This window comes from Rhinolophus sinicus, chromosome 4 (genome assembly GCF_057876585.1).
Source record: "Rhinolophus sinicus isolate RSI-liver-muscle chromosome 4, RSI-T2T, whole genome shotgun sequence".
NCBI classification, from domain to species: domain Eukaryota; kingdom Metazoa; phylum Chordata; class Mammalia; order Chiroptera; family Rhinolophidae; genus Rhinolophus; species Rhinolophus sinicus.
The window spans coordinates 12,973,917-12,997,463 of record NC_142504.1 but is presented as its reverse complement, the minus strand read 5'-3'; the positions used below and the strand labels follow the sequence as shown (position 1 = coordinate 12,997,463).

The window sequence follows — 23,547 nt, the reverse complement described above, 5'->3', positions numbered from 1 at the left end:
AACTTGGGTTCACAGCCCAGTCACTAACTGTAAGTGTTTTGCATATATAATCTATTTAGACCTTACGGGGACTCACCTATAAGTACTATTATTATTCCCATTTTACAGATGAGGAAGCTGATGCTTAGCATTTAAGTATCGCCTCCCAAAGAAACACAGCCAGTGAATGGTGGAACCAGAATTCAAACTCAAAACACCTCACATGAGAACCCATGCGTATAACTCCCAGGACTCAGCTGCACCCTGAAAATCCTGAGAATATTGTGACCTGGTTTAATCGTGAAGAATTCCAATAGCCCAACAGATTCTCATTCTAGTTATTTCGAAAATTATGAATACGGTATTTCAATTTACCACCCAAACATCTGAAATTACTGAAAAGAGAATGACTTTGAGTCCATATACCTCATAGGTCATTATAAGAAAAGGTTATGCTTTCACATAGTCTCAGAACCTCAGAAACTCAGACACCGATGTAACACAGGAGTTCTATGAATTCCCAGAAACTGATGAGGGTCTTCTTCAGCCCATCAGAAAATATTCCACTTTGGCTAAAATGAATCTTGTACTGAAAAGAGACTTTCAGGTTCCTATCAATAGAAACACGTGCACTAATTTCTATGACAAATTGGCCCTGAGTCTTACATAAACATCGCTGTGAACGTACTATGTTTTACACCAACCTACCTTGTTCTGATTCCACTGCATATACATTGAGACAACAATGGAGATAACACGGTCCGAGAGCTCAGAGAAGAGGACAACTGTTAATAGCAGTGCTTCATGAAGGTGCTCAGAGAAGGCGCTAGGCAGGCAAGCACAAAGGGTCCCTACATTTCCCCAACAGAACCAAACACAGGAATGGCGGAAATTCTGACCTCATCTAGTGAGACCCTTTCTATCCTGGAAAGCGTTTCATCAAGTTCTGCAGATTAATGTAATAGTTTTGTAGACTCTGCTTGCCATTGAGCTGAGATTATTTCCAAAAAGGCTTGTGTGTCTAGGGACTGAAACTCTGTACTAGAGGCAGGACCAGAAAACAGGCCTTGCAGGTCTGGCATATTCCAAAACACAATCTAGTGATGGCACACTTGGCCAGGGACTCCCTCAGACAGTATTGAAGGTTGTACACCAAACAACCCAAGGGACACTGTTCCTAATATAGACGTTAATTAGAATGTGTATTCCTCATGGCATAAAATGGCAGTAAAGGGTCTGGTTCAAATAAAAGCAGTATATTAGGACAATTTTTTGACAGATGGAATGGAAGTATCTTGAGAGGTGGCCTTTTTTCTAATTCGGACAAAGTGTGTTGGCCACTGGCTGCTGTGTTTTTTGTTCATCCCAAATGCTCTGCTATACTTATTTCCCAAATATGACTCTTGCCTCTGCCAGGAAATAGAGAGGGAGGGGATCAGCTCAGCTGGTGGTCTCCTTCATCACTGAAGCACACTTATCCTGCCACATTGCCCCATAGGCCATGCGTAGGACAGAGGATGACAGCAGAGGAAGTGAGAAGAACAGCAGCGGGAAAACCTGCCCAGGATGACCTTTCCCTACGTCACTTGCTCTTGGTGTCTTCCCTCACGGACAGAGTTCTAGAGTCCATGGCTCCTTTGCCTGAACCTTCAGGGTTTCCTTTCCACTAGTTCACTCCTTTGGTACCTCGGGCAGCAAATCAGGCAGAACAATCAGAAAACATAGGGTTTGACTTTACATGCCTCAAAACAGAGACCCTTTCTCGTTCATTGCTTCCACCTGACAGCCTTGCACAGTGTTTGGTTTAATGCAGATACACACAAAAAACTACACCAAACCAAAACAAAACATAAAAAACAAACTGTGGTTGGGCAATGTGAATGAATACAATTATTCAGCAAAATGCATTTTTGGAATACCCAGTTGATTTCATTTATCCCTGACTTCACTGGGATTAATCTTATAAAACAAACAATAAGGGAAAATTGGATTACACAAGGCCAGACATTTTTTCAGCTCTGCTATACTTATTTCCCAAGAACTGACTAGAAGTGGCACGTGCCAAAGAGAATTTCATTTTAGGAATGATCGGGGAAAGTGATTTAATTTAGAAGCCAAAAACATAAAACCTTTCATTCAAAGAAATCAAGCAGTGAAGGGGTTGTTATTTATATTTGTAAGACATCATAAAAGTAAGGAGTGACAGAAGCCAAACTACAAATCAAAGAAAGTCGCCTCTGATCTGGGTAATCTGAATACTTCCTAAAATAGACAGGAACTGAAATAACTCTCTTACCTTGTAATTATTCATGATTTCAGTTAACCATGGCTTAACCGACTTTAACATATCTTCTCGCAAGTACTTTTCAACTTTGGATCCATCATTAAAAGTCCGGTTTCCCACATGGATGGCTTGTCTCATTTCTGAGAGGGACAAAAATTTCCCAAAGTAACTATGGTCCTCAGGTTCCTGGTAGAAGGGGACAGCAGAAAGATATTAGGGATAGGACTAGGTGGCAGAACAGCCACAACTTGGGCAAAGCTTCAAATTTCTCATAATATAACACAGATGTGATATGACTATTATGTCTCCACCCAGAAAAGTATACCTTGTGGGTTTTGAGGTAATTTAAATTTTACCAACAACAAATCTGGACAATCTGATAACTCTCAGAGTCAACACCCAATTTGCAAATACTGGATTTTCCTTTTTGGAATCTAATCTTTTGCCATCTGTGACTCCAATTAACAGCCCCATTGGAGGTAAAGAAGGAAAACAGAAGAGGTGAGATTATCAAAATCAATTTGTTCCTTGTCGGAGGATCTACGGAAAGAAGATCAAATGACCACATGGGGCCAGGGTGATGGCGTGGTGGGTTACAAGCTGAGGACTTCTTTTCCATATTCTGTTTATTCAAACAACACACACAAAACAATCAGGTGACCATAATTTAAAGGGGAACATACAGAATGTACAAACAAATGATACTTTAGGAAGGACATAAGACAAAAGAAACGTTATCCATGAGTCTTATTTAAAAAAAAAAAAAAATACTGCATAAAAGTCCCTGTAATATTCATTATACTAAAAGTTACAAAAGAACAAAAAACTGTTGAGCTTGAGATCAACAATTCTGTGCATCATCAACAATGTTTGCTGTGACGATACTACTTTGAAACAAATCTAGTCAGAAATTTTGCTTCTCTCTTTATACCATGTGTTTTTCTCTTGGTAAAATCTAAATCCAAAACCACAAGGCTGGCAGATTCCACTGAAATTCACTTTATACTGACTGTATTTATAAAATAGTTCACAAATAAGACAATTTTACAAACAGAATGCATTGTCATATACACTAGACGAAGATTATACAATCCAAATGGCCACTTTGGCTCACGTTGTCTTCTTTGATTAATTCTGCACAAAAGACATCAACTTTGGCCTACTTTTATGAAAGAAACTACTTGAATACTTTGAGAAATACTCCAGAGGGCTCGAAGTGAGGCCCATACTAAATGCATGAAACATCTTAAGTTAAAAGTAAGACAAAGCAAATATTTTCACAAAGGCTTTGGCAGTTCTGATTATCCAAGCTGTCTTAAGTACAGAACAAATAATGTGGGAATTTTTAAGAAACTCACTACAGGCTTGGAACTCTGGGACCTGATGCCCAGAACTGTAGGCCTGGCCTCTACCCTCCACAAAAGAACTTCTGTATAACAAGCTTGTTTGGGGGGCTATTTTGTTAATTAGAGATTGTTTTGAGTTATCTGGAATATCACACATTCTCTGACCATTCTCAATGGTCAGATTATAATGTACACAACATTGGTGGTGGTGGTGGTGTGTGTGTGTGTGTGTGGGGGGGTTGGAATCCTACAGATGAGGAGACCAAATAATGAAATACAGTTTGGGCATATTTGTCTAGTATAAAGTCAGCTATATTTCCCAAATCGGAGGAAGTTTGGCTTTGCCACAAGTTTTAAGCAACTACTATCATGGTTTTATAGGTGTCATTACCGTGCACTGTAAAATGTTATAGTATTTGGCACATCCTGTAGCATTCTGGAAGTAAGAAGGGTCGTTTGTTAAGTCACCATCTAGCAGTTTATCCATTACCTAGTTCGAGAGAGAGGGGAGAAAGGAAGAAGGAAAACGTCAAGGTGGGCAAAAATACACAGGCATTTATTGTTTCATTTATTCAATAACTTTTTCATTCTTGCATTGTTTCATTCCCCAACCACTGATTGCATATCTCCTCTGTGCAAGACACCGTCTTCGGCAATGGGGAAACAGTAGTGAACCAGACAGACCAAAAGTCCTCCCTCATGGAGCTCATATTCTAGAGGGGGACAATAAACAAGCATCACTAGGTAAAATGTGCCGCATGTTAGAGTGGTAAGTGCCGAGGAGAAAACTAAAAAGGAGAAGGGTAGTAGGAAGCGCCCTGGGTGCCTGTGGACATGTTGTGTGTGAATGTATTGGGCACTATAGAGACGAAGAAACAGAGGTCTCGCTTAGAAGGCGGCATTTGAATAAAACCTGATTGGAAGGGAGGAAGCGAGCCGTGAAGACATCTAAGGAAAGAACATTCCAGGAGGAGGAAACAGCAAGCCCCAAAGTCCTGGCTGTGGCAGTGAGCCTTGTAGGGAAGGGCTGCTACAACATGGGTCACTGACCACTCAGCCACAGCACGAGAGAGGACAGAGGATATGGACGTACATGCAGGTGCTTGGAGGTGGCAGGAGTTATCTTTGGACGTCTAACTTTAAAAAGCCAGTCACCAGCTGAGGGTGAGAGCAGTCTGCTTGGTTGTGTGCTTTTCTCTAGCCATGTTTGGCTGCACAGAGGCAGACACGGAGTGGTAGAGACATGCATTCAGCCAGGATTGTGGTTTGGCCAAAGGTGTGGATGGAAGTGCCAAAGGGGCACAGGCTAGGAATGGATAGAATGACTGACCTTGGGTTTAAGTTGGGTAATCAGAGAAATGAAGACTTGAGAGGTTAGGGATCGTGAAGAGGTAGTATCAACGGACTGAAAGACTGGGGCTGCAGTACTGTTATTCGAGTTGGTACATTCACAGAAGTGAGCTGGGAGGATGGGAGGTGCGGGTGTTTGAATCTGAGATTGTGGGCTTTTTTGTTTTCTTTTTTGGTCATGGGAATGAGCAGCTCAAGTGAAAAGGAGAATATTGCTGAAAGAGAGGAAATGAAGGAAATGAGGGCCCAAGTAGTAAAAGGATCATGCAATCACCAAAAATAATGACAAGAACAATGCTGGAGAGGGTGACAGTGAGGCAGCAGCTACACTATTCCGAGAGTGAGAAGGAGTAAGGCAGGGGTTGGTGGGTCGATAACTACAAGAAGAAGTGGTGGGTGGTGTCATGAGGAAATGAGATTCAAAGCTTACCACTTGAGGAGGGAGGGAACATCATCTGGAAGCAGCAACGAGGAACAAAGGGGACACGAACCCCACCTCTCAACCAAGTGATACAAAATAGGCAAGACGGAAAACAACCCCCACTGGAGAGGGCTGCAGGGGAAGCAGCAGCAGTAGGGGAGAAGCAGGATTGGGATAGAGCAAGGAGATGAAGGGAAAAGTCACAGAGAGATGGCACATTGGGGGTTTTGGCGATGAAGACACTGAGTTGAAAGGGGCTCTTGTAACAAGGATTTTAAGAAATGAATCATTCAGCACATTTTCAAAACCATCTAGCAAGTATGAATTTAGGTTTCTTACGAGGTAAGATATTAGTATCCTAATTGTCCAAGTGTGGAAACTGAGGCACATAGAGATTAAGTCACTTGCTAAGGACACTTCACTTACAAGGTCAGGGGTGAGAGTCGAACTCAGGTCATGACTCCCCACTCTGCATGCTCAACCACACACATAGCAGCTCCCAACAGTCAGACTGCAGTGTCTCCTAGTTTTCAATTCTTTCTGGCCATGCTTTTGGGCCCTATTTAACCTCATGGGCCATCTTCTCATTACCTCTGAATACACAAAATACCTGAACTTTTCAAGAGTGTCACTAAATCCTATGGCTGCTGCATTGTGCACCATGGACATCTTTCTGCTTTCTGTATCCCTTTGGGCCTATCAAATATTCTTGCTCTTGACATTGCTTAATCCCTGTGTCCTTCTTTAAACACACATTAAATGTCTCACTTACAGATTGATCTCATGCAATGTAAAATTTGATATGAATTCTAAATTCTAAAGGTTTAGTCCTTTTTAAACCCTTTCTGTCTACCACAGCAGGTAGCCTAAAACCAGTCTTGAAAATACAGTCATTACAAGTTGAAGAATGATCCTACACGTCCTTGATAAGATCCCTCTTCCTTCACATTTTACAATCACAAGAAATCCTGAATCCACACTCTGCAGCCACAGCAGGTGCCCTCACACAAAGAAAGGGGAGCCCGCTGGCGTCCATCCTGCGGATGGCTCAGGGCTTCCTGAACTCAATCCAGTTGCACAGCTGCCTGCTGTCAGAATTTATAGCCAGGACAGTCACTGCCAGGGGCGGGGATATCAGGTAGTGAGTGCCCTGGCACCCTCTTGTACAATGGAGCATAACTTACGGTATCCCCCTTCTCCCTAAGTTTGTATGTCTCCTGTTTTGATCTGAACCAGCTGACCTGTGGTGCCTAGAAGACTATTAATATTGGGCCTCAGTCTTAATAACAGTAATGTGTTAGGTAAAGTATTACAGGATGTGCTTTCAATAACAAAAAGATCCAAGTCCTCAAAATTCAATCTTTGTCAAACATGATGGCTCTACGGTAAAGGTGGCAATAACCCCCTACGGGAGATTGTTTACACCTGATCTTTGCGTTGGCAAACACACACAAACACAAAACCCAACGTCCTGCATTCTAATATTTGGTGCAGTCTTACATGTTAAATAACAACACAAACAAAGGGTGAAGACCACAACCATATTACTGGATTCTCAATTTCAATTTAAGAGGAGCAACGTGACAATATTTACAAATACCAATGGCTGTTTGTAAAAGTTTCAAATCACTACACATTACCATCTTTCTTCCTGACACACAGGACCATGTGATATTTGTCACACACTGTGGTCACTTCTCCAGCTGAAACCCTGTGTGTGGTGGGTAGCACCCTTCCGGAGGGTTTAGAGCACATGTTGAAGCATATGAGTCCACTTTCTAGGCTGCCTTTCTTCTGATTCCCTTATGATATAGGGTGTGCCCTTAGGGCTGCACAGCGCTTCAAAAAATCAAAACAGTCCATGGAAGACACAGTTACAGTAAACACCCTGAAGTGATCTCTGCTTGAAAACGTAGCCAATGTATGTCCCGAGAAACTCAGGCAGCTCTGTTTTTCTTGAGGAGCCGTGCACCTTGCCTCCTGATCTTGGGCAGTGTGACAGATATACCTTCTCTACCAACAGCCAAAGCCCGAGAGCACCGGCTGCTTTGAGGACTCTCCTCAGATGGTTCTCATTGCTCCAGGGCAGCATGGGCCCCAGAACTCACTTCAAAGGCTGCAAACCACTTCTCCTCCTTGATGTATTTCACACACTCATCGCACTGCTTCTGGAAGTACTTTCTCTGCTTCTCCTCCAACAAGCCAATTTGGTACAGGAATGTGGCATAGCCCTGTATGATCTGAGGAGAAGAGAGACAAACACAAGGCCACAGGGCGAGAAAGAGAGAAATTAGGGAAGCCCATTGCTTGGTGACATAACTCTTTGTAATTTGTCAATCTCGCGCTGGAATTAGCCAAACAAGACAATTACACACACACACACACACACACACACACACACACACTCACAGCCCCCCCCACACATCATGTACCACAAAACACACAATACAAATACAACACATACAAACATATACAAAAAACACACACCACATACCACACACATACAAACATACAGCACACATACACACACAACACACATGTATATAACACATACAAACACATTACACACGTACCACACAACCCACTAACACACACACCATACACACACACACACACACACACTGCACACACATCACAGATATACACAAAACATAGACAACACATACCACATAACAAACACACACAAACATACACACTCAACACACATATACACACATGAACTCCTACACATGCCCTCACAGTTAACCTAGGCTGACATAGTAAGTTGACACCTTTCAAGCATTTGGTGAAAACTAGAAGATTGAAATTATTAGAAAGTCAACTGGGCAACAGTATTTCCCTTCATCAGGTTAGGTCTCTAAGGTCAGAGGAGCCTCCATCTTAAAGGGGATTTATTCTCCTTCAGGAACAAAAGGGAAATGAAAAACAGACACCTACCGACTCAGGATCAGAATACCCATCTCCAATAGCAATGCCTTTCAGGTTGATCTTCACTGACATCATGGGATTGAGCTTGTGGATATAGTGTGCAATGGCCGGCACGTACTTCCCTGCGTACGACTGACAAGGGCAGATGTTAAGAGGAGTCATCACACACGTGTGCCAGTGAAATGATGTGTTTAAGCTCGTGAGAACAACAATCAAGACAGCAGTCTCTCCACAGGAGACAGACTTAACTGCACACTGACAACTCCGTAATAGCAAAGAGCAATGTCTTTCACGCCTTTTGCCATCCCAAGTAGCAGCACGTGACATGCAAATGCACAAAAAATAATAGTGAACATTCTAATTTCCTTCCAAAAAAAACACACAAACCCACAAACATGTACCAGTGAACACAATTCTGGTAAGCCCGTCCATAGGGCTTTTTTTACCAGAAAGTTCCATTATTAAAAAAGAAAATAAAAATCTCAAGGCCAAAATTAAGATTTCAAAACCCGTATAATGATGCAAATTTTGAAATCAACATGTATTGAAGGAAAAGGAAAAGGGAAATAATATTTCTTGGTCACTAAAATTGTCACTTGAACTTGCCTCTGTTTCCTAGTACAGGGTTCTTCTTGCAGTTTCAAAAGATGTTGTGGGCACAACCATCAGAGTAATAGCTCAGCTTTTAGATTATGCTGGCAAAGCGACTATTAGTTCAGTATATTTAAAAATCATTTTGCATTTTTTCCATTAAAAATTTGCCTTTTTGGGGCAGCCGGTTGGCTCAGTTGGTTAGGGCGCAGTGCTTATGACACCAAGGGCGCCAGTTCGATTCCCACATAGGCCAGTGAGCTGCGCCCTCCACAACTAGATTGAAAATGACTTGGAGCTGATGGGTCCTGGAAAACCACACTGTTCCCCAACGTTCCAAAATAAAAATAAAAATAAAAAGTTGCCTTCTTAACACCTCCTCTTGTACTTTTAATATTAAATTTCATATGTTCAAAATGAAGCTCCAATCTCCAAGCCCTCCTTGCAGCCTCCCTTTCAATGAATGTTAGCTCTGCTCTTCTAACTTGTTAGACCAAAAATCTTGGCCTACAAAAGTCCACAAAAGTGAACTTACCCCACTAAAGTCCATCAGTGAATCTTATCAATTCAACCTATTCTATCACCCACGTCCAGAAGCCAGTGTTTTCTCCCATCCCCACTTCATCACCTTGCTCCAGAGACGATCGTCTCTCACCTGGATTATTGCAGTAGCCTCCTAACTGGCCCCCTGCTTTCACCCTTACTCTTGCCCATCTATTTTCAAGACAGCCTGTTAAACTATAAATCAGATCATGCCACTCTTCTGCTCAAACCCTCTAATGACGTCCTCTCTCCCTTAAAGTAAAGTGCTTTTTCTGAGCCAGAAGGGCTGACAAGATCTGCTTACTCCACTCACATTACCCTTTACTACCCTCTTGCTCAGTTCTCTCCAGCCCCTCTTGGACCACAACCGTAACTGTGATCTGTCCTGGTCTTCCCACCAGGGCCTTTGCATCAGCTCTTTCCACCTCCTGGAATGCTCTCCTCAGATCTCCCTCACTTCCTTAAGGGAAGGCTTCTGAGGGGTGTCATCCCTGGCCACCCTACATAACATTTTCATTTTTCTTCTTCCTCCTCTTCCTCCTCTTCTTCTTCTTCCCCTCCCTCTCCCTCTCCTTTTTTTAAAAAATATTTTCTATGCCCCTTCTCTCCTTTTCCATCCTAATCCTTACCACTCTCCAGCACACTTTTACTTATTTATGTTGAATTGTTATTGCCCCACCCAGACGAGAGTGGAAGATCCATGAACACGGGGACATCTGTCTGTTTTTGTTTCTTCGTGTATTCCCTGTGTGTGATGCTGTGTATTTGTTAATGCTCAATAAATAGTTGTTGAATAAACGAATCTTGAATTAGCCTACATGCATTTGAAAAACAGCAATGCATACATGTGCTAAATGGACTAGAGGCATCACGTGGGTACATTCGAGTCTGCAGACCCTTCGCAATATTTCCAAGGCTCTCTAGGGGTCTGTAGTTCAAAGACTGGGAAGCCCCAAGAGCACTCATTTATGCCATAGCATAATCATATACTGAAGATATCGGTATTCCCATTGCACTATGAAGACGCTGGGGCTCAGAGAGGTTCAGTGGTGGAGCCAGAATTAAACTTGGTCTGACCCATTCCAAAACAAAACTCCTGCCAAGTCGTGATAAAAAATGTAATTTACGTAATTTAGACAAAATCTTCTAGCTGATGCAGCCCTCATGTGCAATAATAATTATTTAGGCAAAGTACTGAATCAAAGCAATTTATCTATTCATACTCATGAACACATTTCAGCTTCCTTGTGATAATATAAAGATGTGTTTACATGTCTGAAATTTAGTTTGTTGCATAATTGTGCTATATATTCTCTCATTAAGCACAAAAGTGAACATTTATCAAATAAAATTTCTGTAAGATGACCCCCCAAAAGCAAATTTCCTTGTGTAATCATTTTACTGGTGAAGATGTATTATATAGCCTTCATTCTATAATGGTTTATTGGGCAATTCTTCTGTCAAAGGAATTATGATAAATACTTGAGGAGACACAAAAAGGAATAAAGTACAAAACATGTAACGTTCACAATTTCTTTTGAAAACACATTATGGAAAACTCAACTCAGAAGTGATAAGGAAAAGTTTACCGTTTCATGGATTATTATGCCCACAATGTGTATGCTGCCCAGCACATAGTAGGTATATAAAAATATTTGATCAATGAATGGCTTATCTGACATTACTTCTAAACATTTTTTCTCTACTGGAAATTAATACACATTCTTAAAAGTATATTTTCCAGTGTTATCATCACTCAAGTTGTCTTGTTATAAAGCCTGGCAATAAAACACCTCTCTCGTCTCCTTTTTCTTTTTTCTTTTTCTGAGATGGAAGGGTGTGTACTTTAAGTTGCTTTATAGGTAGTGATGACAAACTTAAGCGAAAACAGCCACAATTTTATGGCACTTTCCTGCTGTGAGCATCATGTGTATCTGGGATATATCCAGGCAGGAAATTAAGAAGAAACACCCATTCAATTTCCGAGTATCTACTATGAGACAGGCGATTCCACCTACTTTCATTTGAGCCAATTTAAGGTTAACATTATCTTTCTATGTTTTAAAATGATGAAAACATGGGTCTGTGCATTTCAATCACGTGCCTCGCTGGAATTCTGTCTAGGCTTGGCTGCCTCCACGCCTCCCATTTCTCACATCAAATCATATTTCAGTCAACAGTCCTGGAATAGACTCTGGGTTTCTGGTTCCCCAAGCTGGGGTCCAACCTTGGGTTTTTCCACTACACGCGTGCTAACCTGACCATTTACGGAAAACAAGACAATAAGAAGAGTAGCTGTTGACAGCATCCCAAACACATTCCTCAATGTTCTGTGCATATTTGCCAACCTAACAATGCTGATGTTTATCTCCCTGTTTGCTTTCTAATGACGATCACACACTTCCTTGCCTGTGTCAGTGTGACAAATCCTTCACTGCCATCTCCATTACTCATTCCATTGGTTGAGTGACTCAGGCTGCTGTTACACAGTAGACAATTATAGGATCATTTTATGGAGAACAGACACTGAGACGTTATAGTGAAATTTCAATTATTTTCGCTCTCCTTGTTGACACATATTTCTCTCTCTCTCTCTCTCTCTCTTTTTGCAAGTTCAGACTTGTTTATTCTTCCTCAATTTTACGATTCTCAGACCACCACGAGCACATTAAAAGACAATGAGACAATAAATCAAGCATGTGTTATTTTACTCAATTTTCCCTTTTCTGGATATGTTTTAAATAGACTAGAACTCCTTATTTGGGGGGAAGGGGAGAATTTATGTGTGCTTGTCCGATGTATCAGAAATGGACTAAATGGCTCCTTTGGACTTACAACACGGATCCTGTAGTTTTATGACTCTTGCTTCTTTTGTTCTGAATTCTGCCCGTAACAAGGATGAATGCAACCACCACCACAACCGTCAGCCCTGTGGCTCCTCTGATCTCTCGCTGGTGTTCACCAATGTGGGCAGCACCTGGCCAGTGGAGCTCCTGAAGTCTGTGAATTAACACTAACCCTCTCCCATCAGATCAGACCGTGGCCTCATAAAAACTCAGAACGGCATCACAGTGATTGTAAAAGGAAAGGAGAAAAGCATGGCCACGTAGTATTTTAGAATTCAGCAGTGACCTTCAAATGAGGAACTCAGCCGTAGAAACATATTTATCTAACACAATCATTCAAACTAAGTTAGCCATCGACACGTCAGGATTTTAGTCTGCCCTTAGTATTCCTTTCTAATATTTAAAGAGGCTTCAAGCTGCAATTTCCAACATAGTTCTGGTTCGGTTCATTTTCCCATGGTGATCATATTTTGAGATCGCCTCTGAGAAGAAGGACCAGAGATCTTGGGGTGTGTTTGCATCTGCTTGTATTTGCTGGATCTTGAAGAAGCAATAAAACTCCAGTTTTCCTTCTTATATCAGAAGATCTCAAAAATCAGCTCTCCATCTTTTATTTCCCCCACGAGAATAAAAGGTCTCAACATCACAGTTGCACAGTGGTTTTGAATCTTGGTCTGCAATCTTTCTGAGTTCCTAAATGATGCTTGGAACAGACTAATGGAAATCACATTAAGAGCATATTGTACTTGTAAAAATAGTCTAGAGAGAATGTAATGCTTGGTTAATTATCCAGATGTGTAAAAGCACAATGAAATTGGACTTAAAGAAACTTGTAATCATGTATTCTGTCTGAATCTCTCCTTCCTTACATGTTTCAACAATATTCATAGCAAACTTACTGCACCCCGGCCACCAGTGGCTTTTAAGGAAGGAAAAAGGATTTTGTATCTAAAATCAAGCTTCAGGCAGCTCCTCCAGAAGAAAAAAAAAATCGTGTCAGAGAATAATACTATAATGGAAACAATGTCCTCTTACAGAAATTTCACATATGTTACCAGTTACTATTGTTTAAGCTTCTCCCAGTGGTCTACATTTCTTACTAAAGTTTAGTTTTAAAAAAATGCAGTTATTTTCATTCTCTGCTGTGCTTCTAAGTATACATTTTATGGTGAAACATGCAGAAACTTTATGGGTGATAATGAGCAATGGCCTTTGAAATGAGCCACACCTAAACCCGGACTCCAAGGGTCATTATCTACAGACCTTAATCCCTAACCTCTGTTTGGCAAGTGGGGAAGGGGGCATTGTCCACTCCACTCATGGCCCTAAATTAAGGATGGTCAAAGTCATTTTGTGTCCTTTTGCCTGCTCTGCCCCCACTCCCGCAGCCACTCTGGATGGAGCTGGCATGAATGTCTCTTTGAAGAACTCTCTATGGGGCTGATGAGAACTCCCCCAGGTCCCCAGAAGGAGACAAGGGGAGCCGCCCTCTGGAGAAAGTCATACCAGTGCAGTGTCCTCTCACTGTCCTCTAAAGCACAGACAACGGTGGAGCCACCCCCATTTACAGGGTTGGTTAGAGGGAATAAGGAACTAGTCCTTGAAAAGAATTTTATACACACATTGAAAAACCACAAAAACTGGTGAAAAGCCTATGTTTAATGGAGTAACACAGGAAGCAACAGCCAAGAGGACAGGATTAAGCTAGGGAGACCTTGACTTCATCTAGCCTCCGGGCAGAATCTTACTTCCCTCGCATCATTATTTTCACTAAGGAGAGAAGAGGTGTGGCCTTAAAATGGCCAGTTCAGAAAATTAATGAATGGGGAAAGCCAAAAGCTGGAACTTCAGTGCTGTGGTAATCTGTACAACTTCCTAGACATTTCCAGACCATGCGTCATCTAATTTCAAGACCACACTGCTGCAATTAAAAGAAAAAATATGGCTTCTAACATGAATATGACTTTACCCTAACATCCATTTCTCTTGAATATGAGCTTAAAAAGAAACACAGAATCTATAGGAATAGATGAATATAAGAAAAACATTTCGATCTGTACCAAACTTTTAGTGACGTAAATTTATGCAGAGGTATGTTCTACCTTCAAAACGACATTCTTATTTTGTATTGAAAGGATGTGCCTCTAATTTTTTTTTTTTTTTTTTTTAATCAATGACAAACATAGGTGAAAAAGATGCACTCCCCCAAATGACCTGGTGCCAATTTTGGAGAAACCCCTAGCTTGAAGCCAGGTGTTTCAGCCACATGAATAAACCCTTTTGTTTGAAGAGACTACAATTTGACTTTTAAATAAAGACAATGAATGTGCTGGGCCATGGTCAATAAATTGAGTCCTTTCTTTGCTCACTGTAGATAGAATTCAGAAGGTTGACGCTGCATAATAGATTTCACTTAAGCATTTCCTGTCCCCAACCTAGACATCTCATCAAAGCATGTACCTTTTGTGTCACCTTGTTGCTTGGCCCAGCATGGTAGGCCACTTCAGACAAAGATTCTAATGACTTCTGATTCAGTCACGTGCTTTTCCATGCAACTAAAGAATCAGTAAATATGTGTTGCTCCGACCTAGATATGCTATCCGAAAGCCTAAAACCCAATTTGCAAACATTGCCATATGCCCCTGTTCAATTTTTCAGGTTGCAGCTTAAACCTTAACTTTTCTAATATCATACTCATTAAATAGTCACAGATCCATCTTTAAAGGTTAAAAGGAAATACTGGCAAGTCAGATGAGCATAACCAAAACTAGACATTTGTCATGAGCTGAAGAGTTACAGCAGCTTGAATGTTATCTAATAAAATTCAGCAAGTTCCAAACTTTTGGAAATAATTGCATTCCAAGGACTTCAAGCCTTTATAGCACTTGAAACTTGCATTTATTTATTCCATAAAACTTTATGATCAAAGCCAACTCTTTATGATTAAAACTAAGCCTTGGCCAGAGAGACAGAAACATCCAAGAAGTTAGGGAACTTCTTTTCTGTTTGTGTAAGGTTGACAACCCTTAGAGATTCTGCACAAACTATGGAAGGGATGTTTGACCCCCTTCTACAGAAAGTGGATCTGTTCTGTGGGAAGAGGCAGGTCTTGGAGATGGTACAGTTTTGAGGAGAGAGGACCCAGGCTCCAGGTAGCATCTCCACAAGCGGGGTCACCATCCTTAGCCAGTCCCTTCATAGTTGTTGGGCTCTGGAGTCTGTCTAAACTTAGGTGCCACTCCGGGCTGGTTAGGTAGTCAGGCCTACCTAACCTCTCTGAGCCTCAGTCATTTCATCTGTAAAATGGGGATAACAACAGTGTCAGCTTCATAAGGTAGCGTGAGGATTAAACCAGGTAACGCATGAAACAGTGCTTAGCATCATGCTGTCATATGATCCATTCTCAATAAATATTCTCAGATAGGACCTACAAACAAAACAAGTGAACTTGATACCGCTAAAGGCCCCCTTCTGGCTACCACATTCAATGACCACAAGGTTGGGCTAATGGGGTTGGCATTCATAAAATGTGTATAGGCCGATGGCTACAATGGCTCTTCCATTCCATGCCAGATGTCACCCCTCTACTTGTATGTCAGTGCTTGAAATTCCCAGTGACAAGTATCTTTTTATGGCTAAGGCTCTGGCCTCTATTCAAATACAGGTCTGTTGGGAGTAAGTTTAATTGATCAGATCCTTTCTAATAGACAGTGAGCTGCAAACAAGTCCCAATGGGGGAGAGAAACAGAACAATCATGAAGCGGATGAAGGAAGCACCAGGAAATAGGACCTGAGCACCATACAGTCAAGAAAAGGAAGGCTGGGGGTGGGAGGGAGGGCACTGGATGGGCCTGGAAAATAAGGGAGTAGAAAGGAGGGTCCTCAGGGCCTGGGAAGTAGTGCAGGGGGAAGGGCCAGGGACGGGAAATGAAAAGAAGCTGGAGGGAAATATCATCCGTATTTCAATTTTATCTAGCAACAGCCTTGCATGAAGCCACTATATAGCATTCATTAAACACTGTGCTTAGTATTGTATGAAACAAATTAAACAAACATGGCTCTCGCCTACTGGGAGTGCGCCACCGGAACCCAGTGAACCACGGTGATTTCAATAAAGGCTGTCAGACTCCGTGATCCCAGCAGGACTCTGCTCACGCAAATGAAGATAAAGTATCCTATTAAGCTCACTAATTTTTAAATAGCTTCAAAGTTCTGCCTTTATGGGGCCCTCAAATTAACCACGGTTGCAAAACTGCTTCTCAGGAGAGAAGGCCCCTTCCTGCTGATCAGGAAGAGATGTCCGGTTTTAACCACATGCCCTGCCATTTTGGAAGAGCTCCCATTCATTGTCACAACCTACTGTAAGCTCTGACTCTTTCCCGGGACTGGACCTACAGCCACATGCTCAGAGAACAATGGGCAGTCCGCTTTGCTCCTGTGACCTCCTGGCCTTCCACGGAGGGCTGTTTTGCTTTAACTTCTAGCAGGGCCCATGTACACTTGAGAGGATTCTAAAGTGTGTCTGTACCTGAAGAACAAGAGCAATCTCTCTAATAGTTACTGGCTCGGAGAGGATAACACTTATAAAGAAAGTTAATTATGTGAATTAAACACAGCTTGTTTCTCTTTTTGAAGTTCTTTTTTTTTTTTTTCATGCCTGGAGGAGAGTGATTTACAGACACATTTGTCTCTCTTTAGAGGAAAATTAATTCCAGTTGCTGTTCTGGGCAGAAATGGAGAGAAAGCAGTTTTTGCTTCTCTCTTGTGCTGAGGGCAGGCCCACATGATGGCTCTGGCTGTGAGCTGGCCATGGTTCCCAGGGCCGTGGCGAGGGGCCTGGGGTGGGTTCTGACACATTTCACTGCTACCTGACTTCTAAGCTCCATGGTCATCTCTTAGATGAAGCGAATTACGTGTTTCAAAGATGATTTCAGGATAACAGGGGAGACAATGCCACATCCGCAAACAGGTGAGCAGAGCTTTCCAAACAGCCCAGCCCAGCCCCTTTCTACATGCATTAGGCCAAATGCTTTGGAGCCATAATATATGAACCCAGTGTTGCAACGGGAGTGGTAACAACAGTCAGCAGGTGTTGGGGACTCCCCACAGCCAGTCAGTTCGCTACATATTGGAGGAGGATTATCAAATTTAACGCTCAAAACAAGCCTATGCAGCAGGTAATATTATTACTTCTAGACTCCCTTCCACAAAGTCGGGGAGCTGAACAGCGGCTCCAGACCCTTTGAGTATCAGATTTCCCTCATTCATAGCACACAGATGTGAAGGATATTTAGGTCCAGTACATTTGCACTGAAAAGCAGAAAACCATTTCTTAGTTTCCGTATTTATTTCTCAAGGATGATTCTACAAATTGAGTGGCAGTATTTGTTCAATCTCCCTAAGAGTGTGAGGAAATTAGGAGGTCAGAAGAGAAAGGATTTCCCCTTCTTGCAAAATCTATTACAATGTGTGTGTGTGTGTGTGTGTGTGTGTGTGTGTGTGTGTGTGTGTGTGGTGGAGAGAGGGACAGTGCGTTTTATTATGTTAAAACTGCAATTGTACACAGATGCTTGAAGAGTACATCTAGGTAAGTACGGCTGAATATCTAGCAAAGCAAAATGTCCCTGGAAGTCATCTCATTTATAAACCAACGCCTCTGATGGTAAGATGAAAAGCAGAAGCCCAGATATATTAAAGAATATGTTTGGAAGCTTCCAGAGAGAGGCAAAGCCAGCAATGAATCTCAGGTCTTCTGATTATTTATCCGGAACACCTTCCATTTATCCATTCTGCCACCTATCCATCCATTCTGTAAGCAGAAGACCAAATGGCACAAACTAGACTGTAGAAACACAAGGCATTACTGAGTGTTCCTCCTTCTAGAAAGAGATGTGCCCCCAGATTTAACGTATTCCATGAGTTCTTATGAAGACGATACTGCCTGGCAACTCACTGCATCTCTACCCCAGGCCCTGCCTGCCTTCCTTCACAGCTTCCTTCATCACTTGGAAGGTACAGGTTTCCTTTAAAGCATTCATCCTGGAAGCAAAGAATGTAAAAAGAAAATTGTCCTTCCCTACACACATTTGGAAGTGACACGCGTGAAACCATCAGGTAGACATGAAATAGACAAAATTTCCATCCGGAATTTGGCAGCTTTGTTGAAAGTTCAACAGAGTGGTTAACAACATGGCCACATTATTTGCCAGACAAAGAATCACACGGTCAGCAGATCACTCTTCTGTTGGAGGTGGAGACTGGGCATTTCCCAAAGTTGCTACCCAAAATGATGGGAGCGTCTGTTCCTGCTCCTTTCCCCAACCTGCCTCTGAAATGAGTTAAAAGGCAAGGAAGAGCAGAGAATTATTGGTAGAGATCCTACAAAATCCCAACTGGATGAATGGCTTAAAAAAGAAAAGCAGTCAGAATGTCCTTTCCAAGCAGCTTAGAAAGAGAAGAAAGTGGGCACAAGAGAACAAGTTTCTGGTCCCATTAACTTGCCATTCCCTTGGAAAAAATGAGACTGTTGTTTTGCTTTGACTCCCTTAGAGTGGACACCTGTGGTTTGTGCTTGCCCAGCACCCTTCCAGCTGGTATCATCACCTTCCTTCCTGTGGAGACCGCTCACCTCCCACTCTCAGAGTGTGAGGGCCCCACTGTGATCCGTCCCCACTCTCAGGCCACTGGGGTGGGCCTCAGGTACCACTTTGGAGAATTAGTATATTCCATCCCCTAACCCAGTTATTAGTTCTAGAATGGGCATGGAGTCCACATGGATCATATGACATTCAGGAATATGGGTAGAATTATTGGGGGAGAGAAGTGGAGCTGGTAGGCTACACCAGAGTAAGAACGCAGGTGAAAAGAACTTACCTGAGGATGAAACCAGTGAAGTATTACAAAGTAGACAAAGCCAAGTGAATAGATCAAGAGAGAATGAGAGACAAAATCCTGAGGACGATGTTTCAGCACCTATATCCAGCCATACCTGACGTCAACTCAATTGGTCCCTTGTTTTACTTAAGCTACTTTGAATAGGGTTTCTGTCACTTGCGAGCAAAGGAGGCTTGACTAGTCTACCCCTACGCATCCTCCCAAATCTAGTGTAATTATCACCTCCTCTGTTTGGCCTTTCCTGAGGTTCCCATATGGAGACAGCTATTTGCACTCTCCTGTGCTATTTGTCTTTTGAGCTACTTCTCTAAATGTACTTTTCATTCTGTATTGTACTTAAACTATTCGACGTTCAGATGTATGATGAAGTCAATGTCTTATTAATCGTTAAATTTCTAATTCTTGTCCAATGCCACAGACCAGTAGACACTCAATATATGTGTGTTGAATTGAACTGAATTTGATTCCAGCTATTCTTTCAATGAACCCTACACCCTCCAATGATTTCCCATAATACTCAGAATGAAATTCAAACTCTATCAGGGGCAACAGGGGCCTCCATGGTCAGCCTGCCTCTCCCATCTCGGCTGCTACCACAGTGGCTCTGTGTTTTTCCTTGAGCACATCAAACCTGTGTCCACCGCGGAGTCTTAGCATTGCTGTTCTTTCTTCCAGGAAAGCTCATCTTCCAGAGACTGCAGCCATTGTTCAATATTACTGGGGCTCTGCTCAATTGTCCCCTAATCAGAGAGCCTTTTTCTGACAATCTTATCCAAAATAGCATCTCCATCACTCTAACGCTTACCCTGCTTTATTTTTGTCATGACACCTGTCACTGCCTAACTGTACGGTACAGATTCATGTTTTTATTTATCACTGTCTTCACCTCTAGAATGTATGAAGATAGAAGATTTTTCTGTTTTGTTCACAACTGTATTCCTAACACCTACAAATGTGTATGTTCTCAAAATATTGGCTGCTATACATTTTTAAAATAACCTCAAATATACAAGGATGAAAAACGCAAACTCCCATATTGAAACCAGCGTATGTAAGTGAACCTGTATATTAAATTGTAACATAATCACCCTAAAAATTAATCTTATCACTTTCAAACATAGCACTTTGATGTGAAACTTGGGTGAAATATATTCTAAGGGTAAAAATAATTGCAGCAAAAATAAAATATCGAAAGCAACGTGGAGGTTTCCTGTTGGCAGTGGTACTGATACACTACCATTTTGCACATATTATAGAGGATTGAGCAAAATGATAAATATACTGATCCTGTTGGAACCCTGGCCCTCAATGTGAAAGAAGAGGCGTACAAATACAGAATGGGGGGGAAAAGAACCCTGCGATATTGAATTAGAATGATGAGTATTCATATGAGGTCATTTTGTTTCCTAGCTCTGCCCACAAAGTCTAAAAGAAACTGCATCCCAGTAGCAATGAGTACAGTTAAGTGTTCGGGTCTTATCTTTTAAATACCATTTCCCATTAAAAGGAACCAAGTTTCCCCGAAGAAATGACTGATTCCAGGGCTAGGACAGGGGAAGTACAAGATAACTGTAGAAATATGCTTGTGTCAAAAAGCAAGGAAGAGCTCGAAGACGAATGGGGACCTGTCCAAAGGACATAGGAGCCAGATTGAGGGGCTCCCATTGACCCAACAGGGAACAATCTGAGCATCAGAAACAATAATGATAGCAATACATTTGACCACATCAGACAGAAATAACAATCCGTGAGTCCACAGTGATATTTTAAAATGTAAACAAGAGAGAAGAGTAGGAGTGAAAGGTCTTCTCTATAGAAGACTAACAGAGCTGTTTATAGGAAGATGATCAGAAAAACCTGGTATCTGCCAGATCTTACCACATACATTTTTCCTTTTGAAAGTGATAGATAATCTGAGACCAAGTGAACACCTGTTCCCCCTAAATCTGTCACCCAACACTTTCGGCATCCATTGACGGTTCCTGTCTGAATCAAACATCACACTGGGGGTGGTACAATGGCATCACCAATAGTGGGACAAACGGACATTATGTGCCTCCTGGTGTGACATCTAGAAAGTACACAATACCATCTATATCGTGTTCTTGCCAAAATATTTTCACTGAATCTGACCACTGAGGAAAGACTCAGACAAATTCAGAAAATAGAACATGCTAAGGGGCACCTGAGCTAGACTCTTCATTGTCATGAATGAGAACAACAAAACGTGGGGTCTGAGACATGACAACACATTCTGATATACGAACCTTTACTGAACACTGGATCAAAAAAAAATGTTATGGAGGAAATTTGAGGGATAATTGGAGAATTTTAATACAGGCTGCATTGATATGTGTGTGTGTGTGTGTGTGTGTGTGTGTGTGTGTGTGTGTGTGTGTGTGTTTACATTCTGAATAAATAAACCACAAGTGTCATAATATATTTCGGTCCACATGATATTGGAAGTACACAAGAAAACATGACTTCAACTCACCTCCCCAGCGGCATAAAAGTCATTCTTTCTGAATTCAGGAAACAACTGGAAGAACTGAATTAGTGCACTGCAAAAAGAAAAACAACAACAAAAATCACATGGAATCAGAATGGCGTCATGCTGTGCCACCCAATCTAACCCTCTGACAATAGGTTTCACATTTGCGAATAAGATACCATTGTAGTGTAAGCTTCTATAGGCATTTTTTTTTTCAATGTCTCATGTGCATAAAGCCCCACACTCTGTGGATGGTTAGAAAGTACTGTGGTCTTACTTTGTGATACTAAGAAGTTGAGACAAGTAGATGTCAGTACTCTGGGCAGGTTTCCAAATCTCTAGGTTACCAACTTGGATCTCCTACCTGTGGAGGGGAGGGACCCCTGAGCCAAGTGATACAGACTTTCACCTATGATTTAGCAATTCTTGGAGGCAGTTCTGCAAACCTTATGACCTCATTAACCCGGGTTTGTGGTGAGATAATGAGAACCTTACTTGCTTACCAACCTCTCCCTCGGGGCAACCCTGAACGTTTCTAATGGGGCTCCCAGAATTTCAGTGTTTTAATAACCAAAGAACAGAAAAGCTGTAAAATGACTATAGTCTGAAGGAAACTGCCAAATAGCCACGGATATGGAAGTAAATGTACAGTGGCCTCTAGGTTCCAAAAATCACATTTACTAAAGAATGCCAACAGCCATTTCAGTGGGTTATGCTGCAATGGATTTAAACAGACTCAAGAAATGATTTCATAATAAGCAAGAAAAGGCTGGATCATTAAATGATTCTCTACTAGACCAAAATCTTTCAAAAAGGCAACAAAAACTTGTGAAACTCAGAAGCTCTATGAATGTTTTGACCCAGATTGCAATGCCAGAGAATCTAGACAGGGTTTTTGTTCCAGCTTCCTGCTGAGAGACTAAAAGCCATGAACCATCCAGTGAAGATGAAAGGCTAGGAGGCCCAGCAAAACCAGGAGGAGGAAAAAGTTCAAGGGTTATAGAGAGGCAAAACTGGGTCATTATAATCACCATGATCCTGGCTGTACTTACTTTTCAAAGGTTCCATAAAAATCCACCATTAAACACTACTATAGAGTTTCAGTGTATTTTTCTATTTATTATTTATAGTAACCAAAATCTTTGTAGCAGCTAAATCTGGGAAGCGGCCTTATATAGCTTCCATGTTTGTGCTGGCAATAGCTGGCTTTAGAGCAGAGATAAAAATAGGAGTTTATCCTCTACCCTTCCCTCTCTAACCTTCGGGCTAAAAACAATTTCTCTTTCTCTCTTCCTGCTAATTGAAAAAGCAATAGATAATTTAATATAGCAAATTTCAGTTAAGCCACATGCCTTAGTGTAAAGCTTATTTGCTTGGAGAATTTGTTGGAGAATTGCTAGGGTTGCCTGATTAGCAAATAAAAATACAAGACGTCCAGTTAAATTAGAATTTCAGATAAACAACAAATAATGTTTTAGTACAAGTATTTCCCAACTATAACGTAGGACATACTTAGATTAAAAAACTTATCTGAAATTCAAATTTAACTGGGCACTCTATACTTTATCTGGCAATCTTTGCTCAAGGAGGTAATCTCCCAGTTTGTTTCTAGCTCGAAAATACCAGGATTCTCTAGTTGAAGTGTCCAAAGCGAGGCCCCACTTAAGCAGGTTATCACAGAATTTTAATTTCACATATGATATGAACAGAAAATCGGCTAATAATAGCAAGCCCTTGGTAGGTCTTTGTTAAATGGGAGTGAAAAATGAAAAAGGCAAATTTAGTAAATTAGATTTACATATGGCATTAGCTCATTTAATTGTGTTTTAGTTAAGGACTCATCTTATTATATGGTAAGGATTTGTTTAAAAATC

The 23,547-nt window shown here is 41.5% G+C and overlaps 1 protein-coding gene across 2 annotated transcripts in view; it reads right to left on the bottom strand.

The window, feature by feature from the left end:
- CPVL (carboxypeptidase vitellogenic like) overlaps positions 1-23,547 on the bottom strand; it is a 112,022-nt gene that overhangs the window by 39,519 nt on the left and 48,956 nt on the right. For both annotated transcript variants that reach the window (XM_088797676.1, XM_088797677.1), the window contains exons 7-11: positions 21,677-21,743; positions 8,318-8,440; positions 7,489-7,620; positions 4,001-4,099; positions 2,276-2,449 (exon numbers count right to left, since the gene is read on the bottom strand). In XM_088797676.1, coding sequence (XP_088653802.1) covers positions 2,276-2,449; positions 4,001-4,099; positions 7,489-7,620; positions 8,318-8,440; positions 21,677-21,743 — 595 coding nt within the window. The remainder of the gene's footprint in view (positions 1-2,275; positions 2,450-4,000; positions 4,100-7,488; positions 7,621-8,317; positions 8,441-21,676; positions 21,744-23,547) is intronic.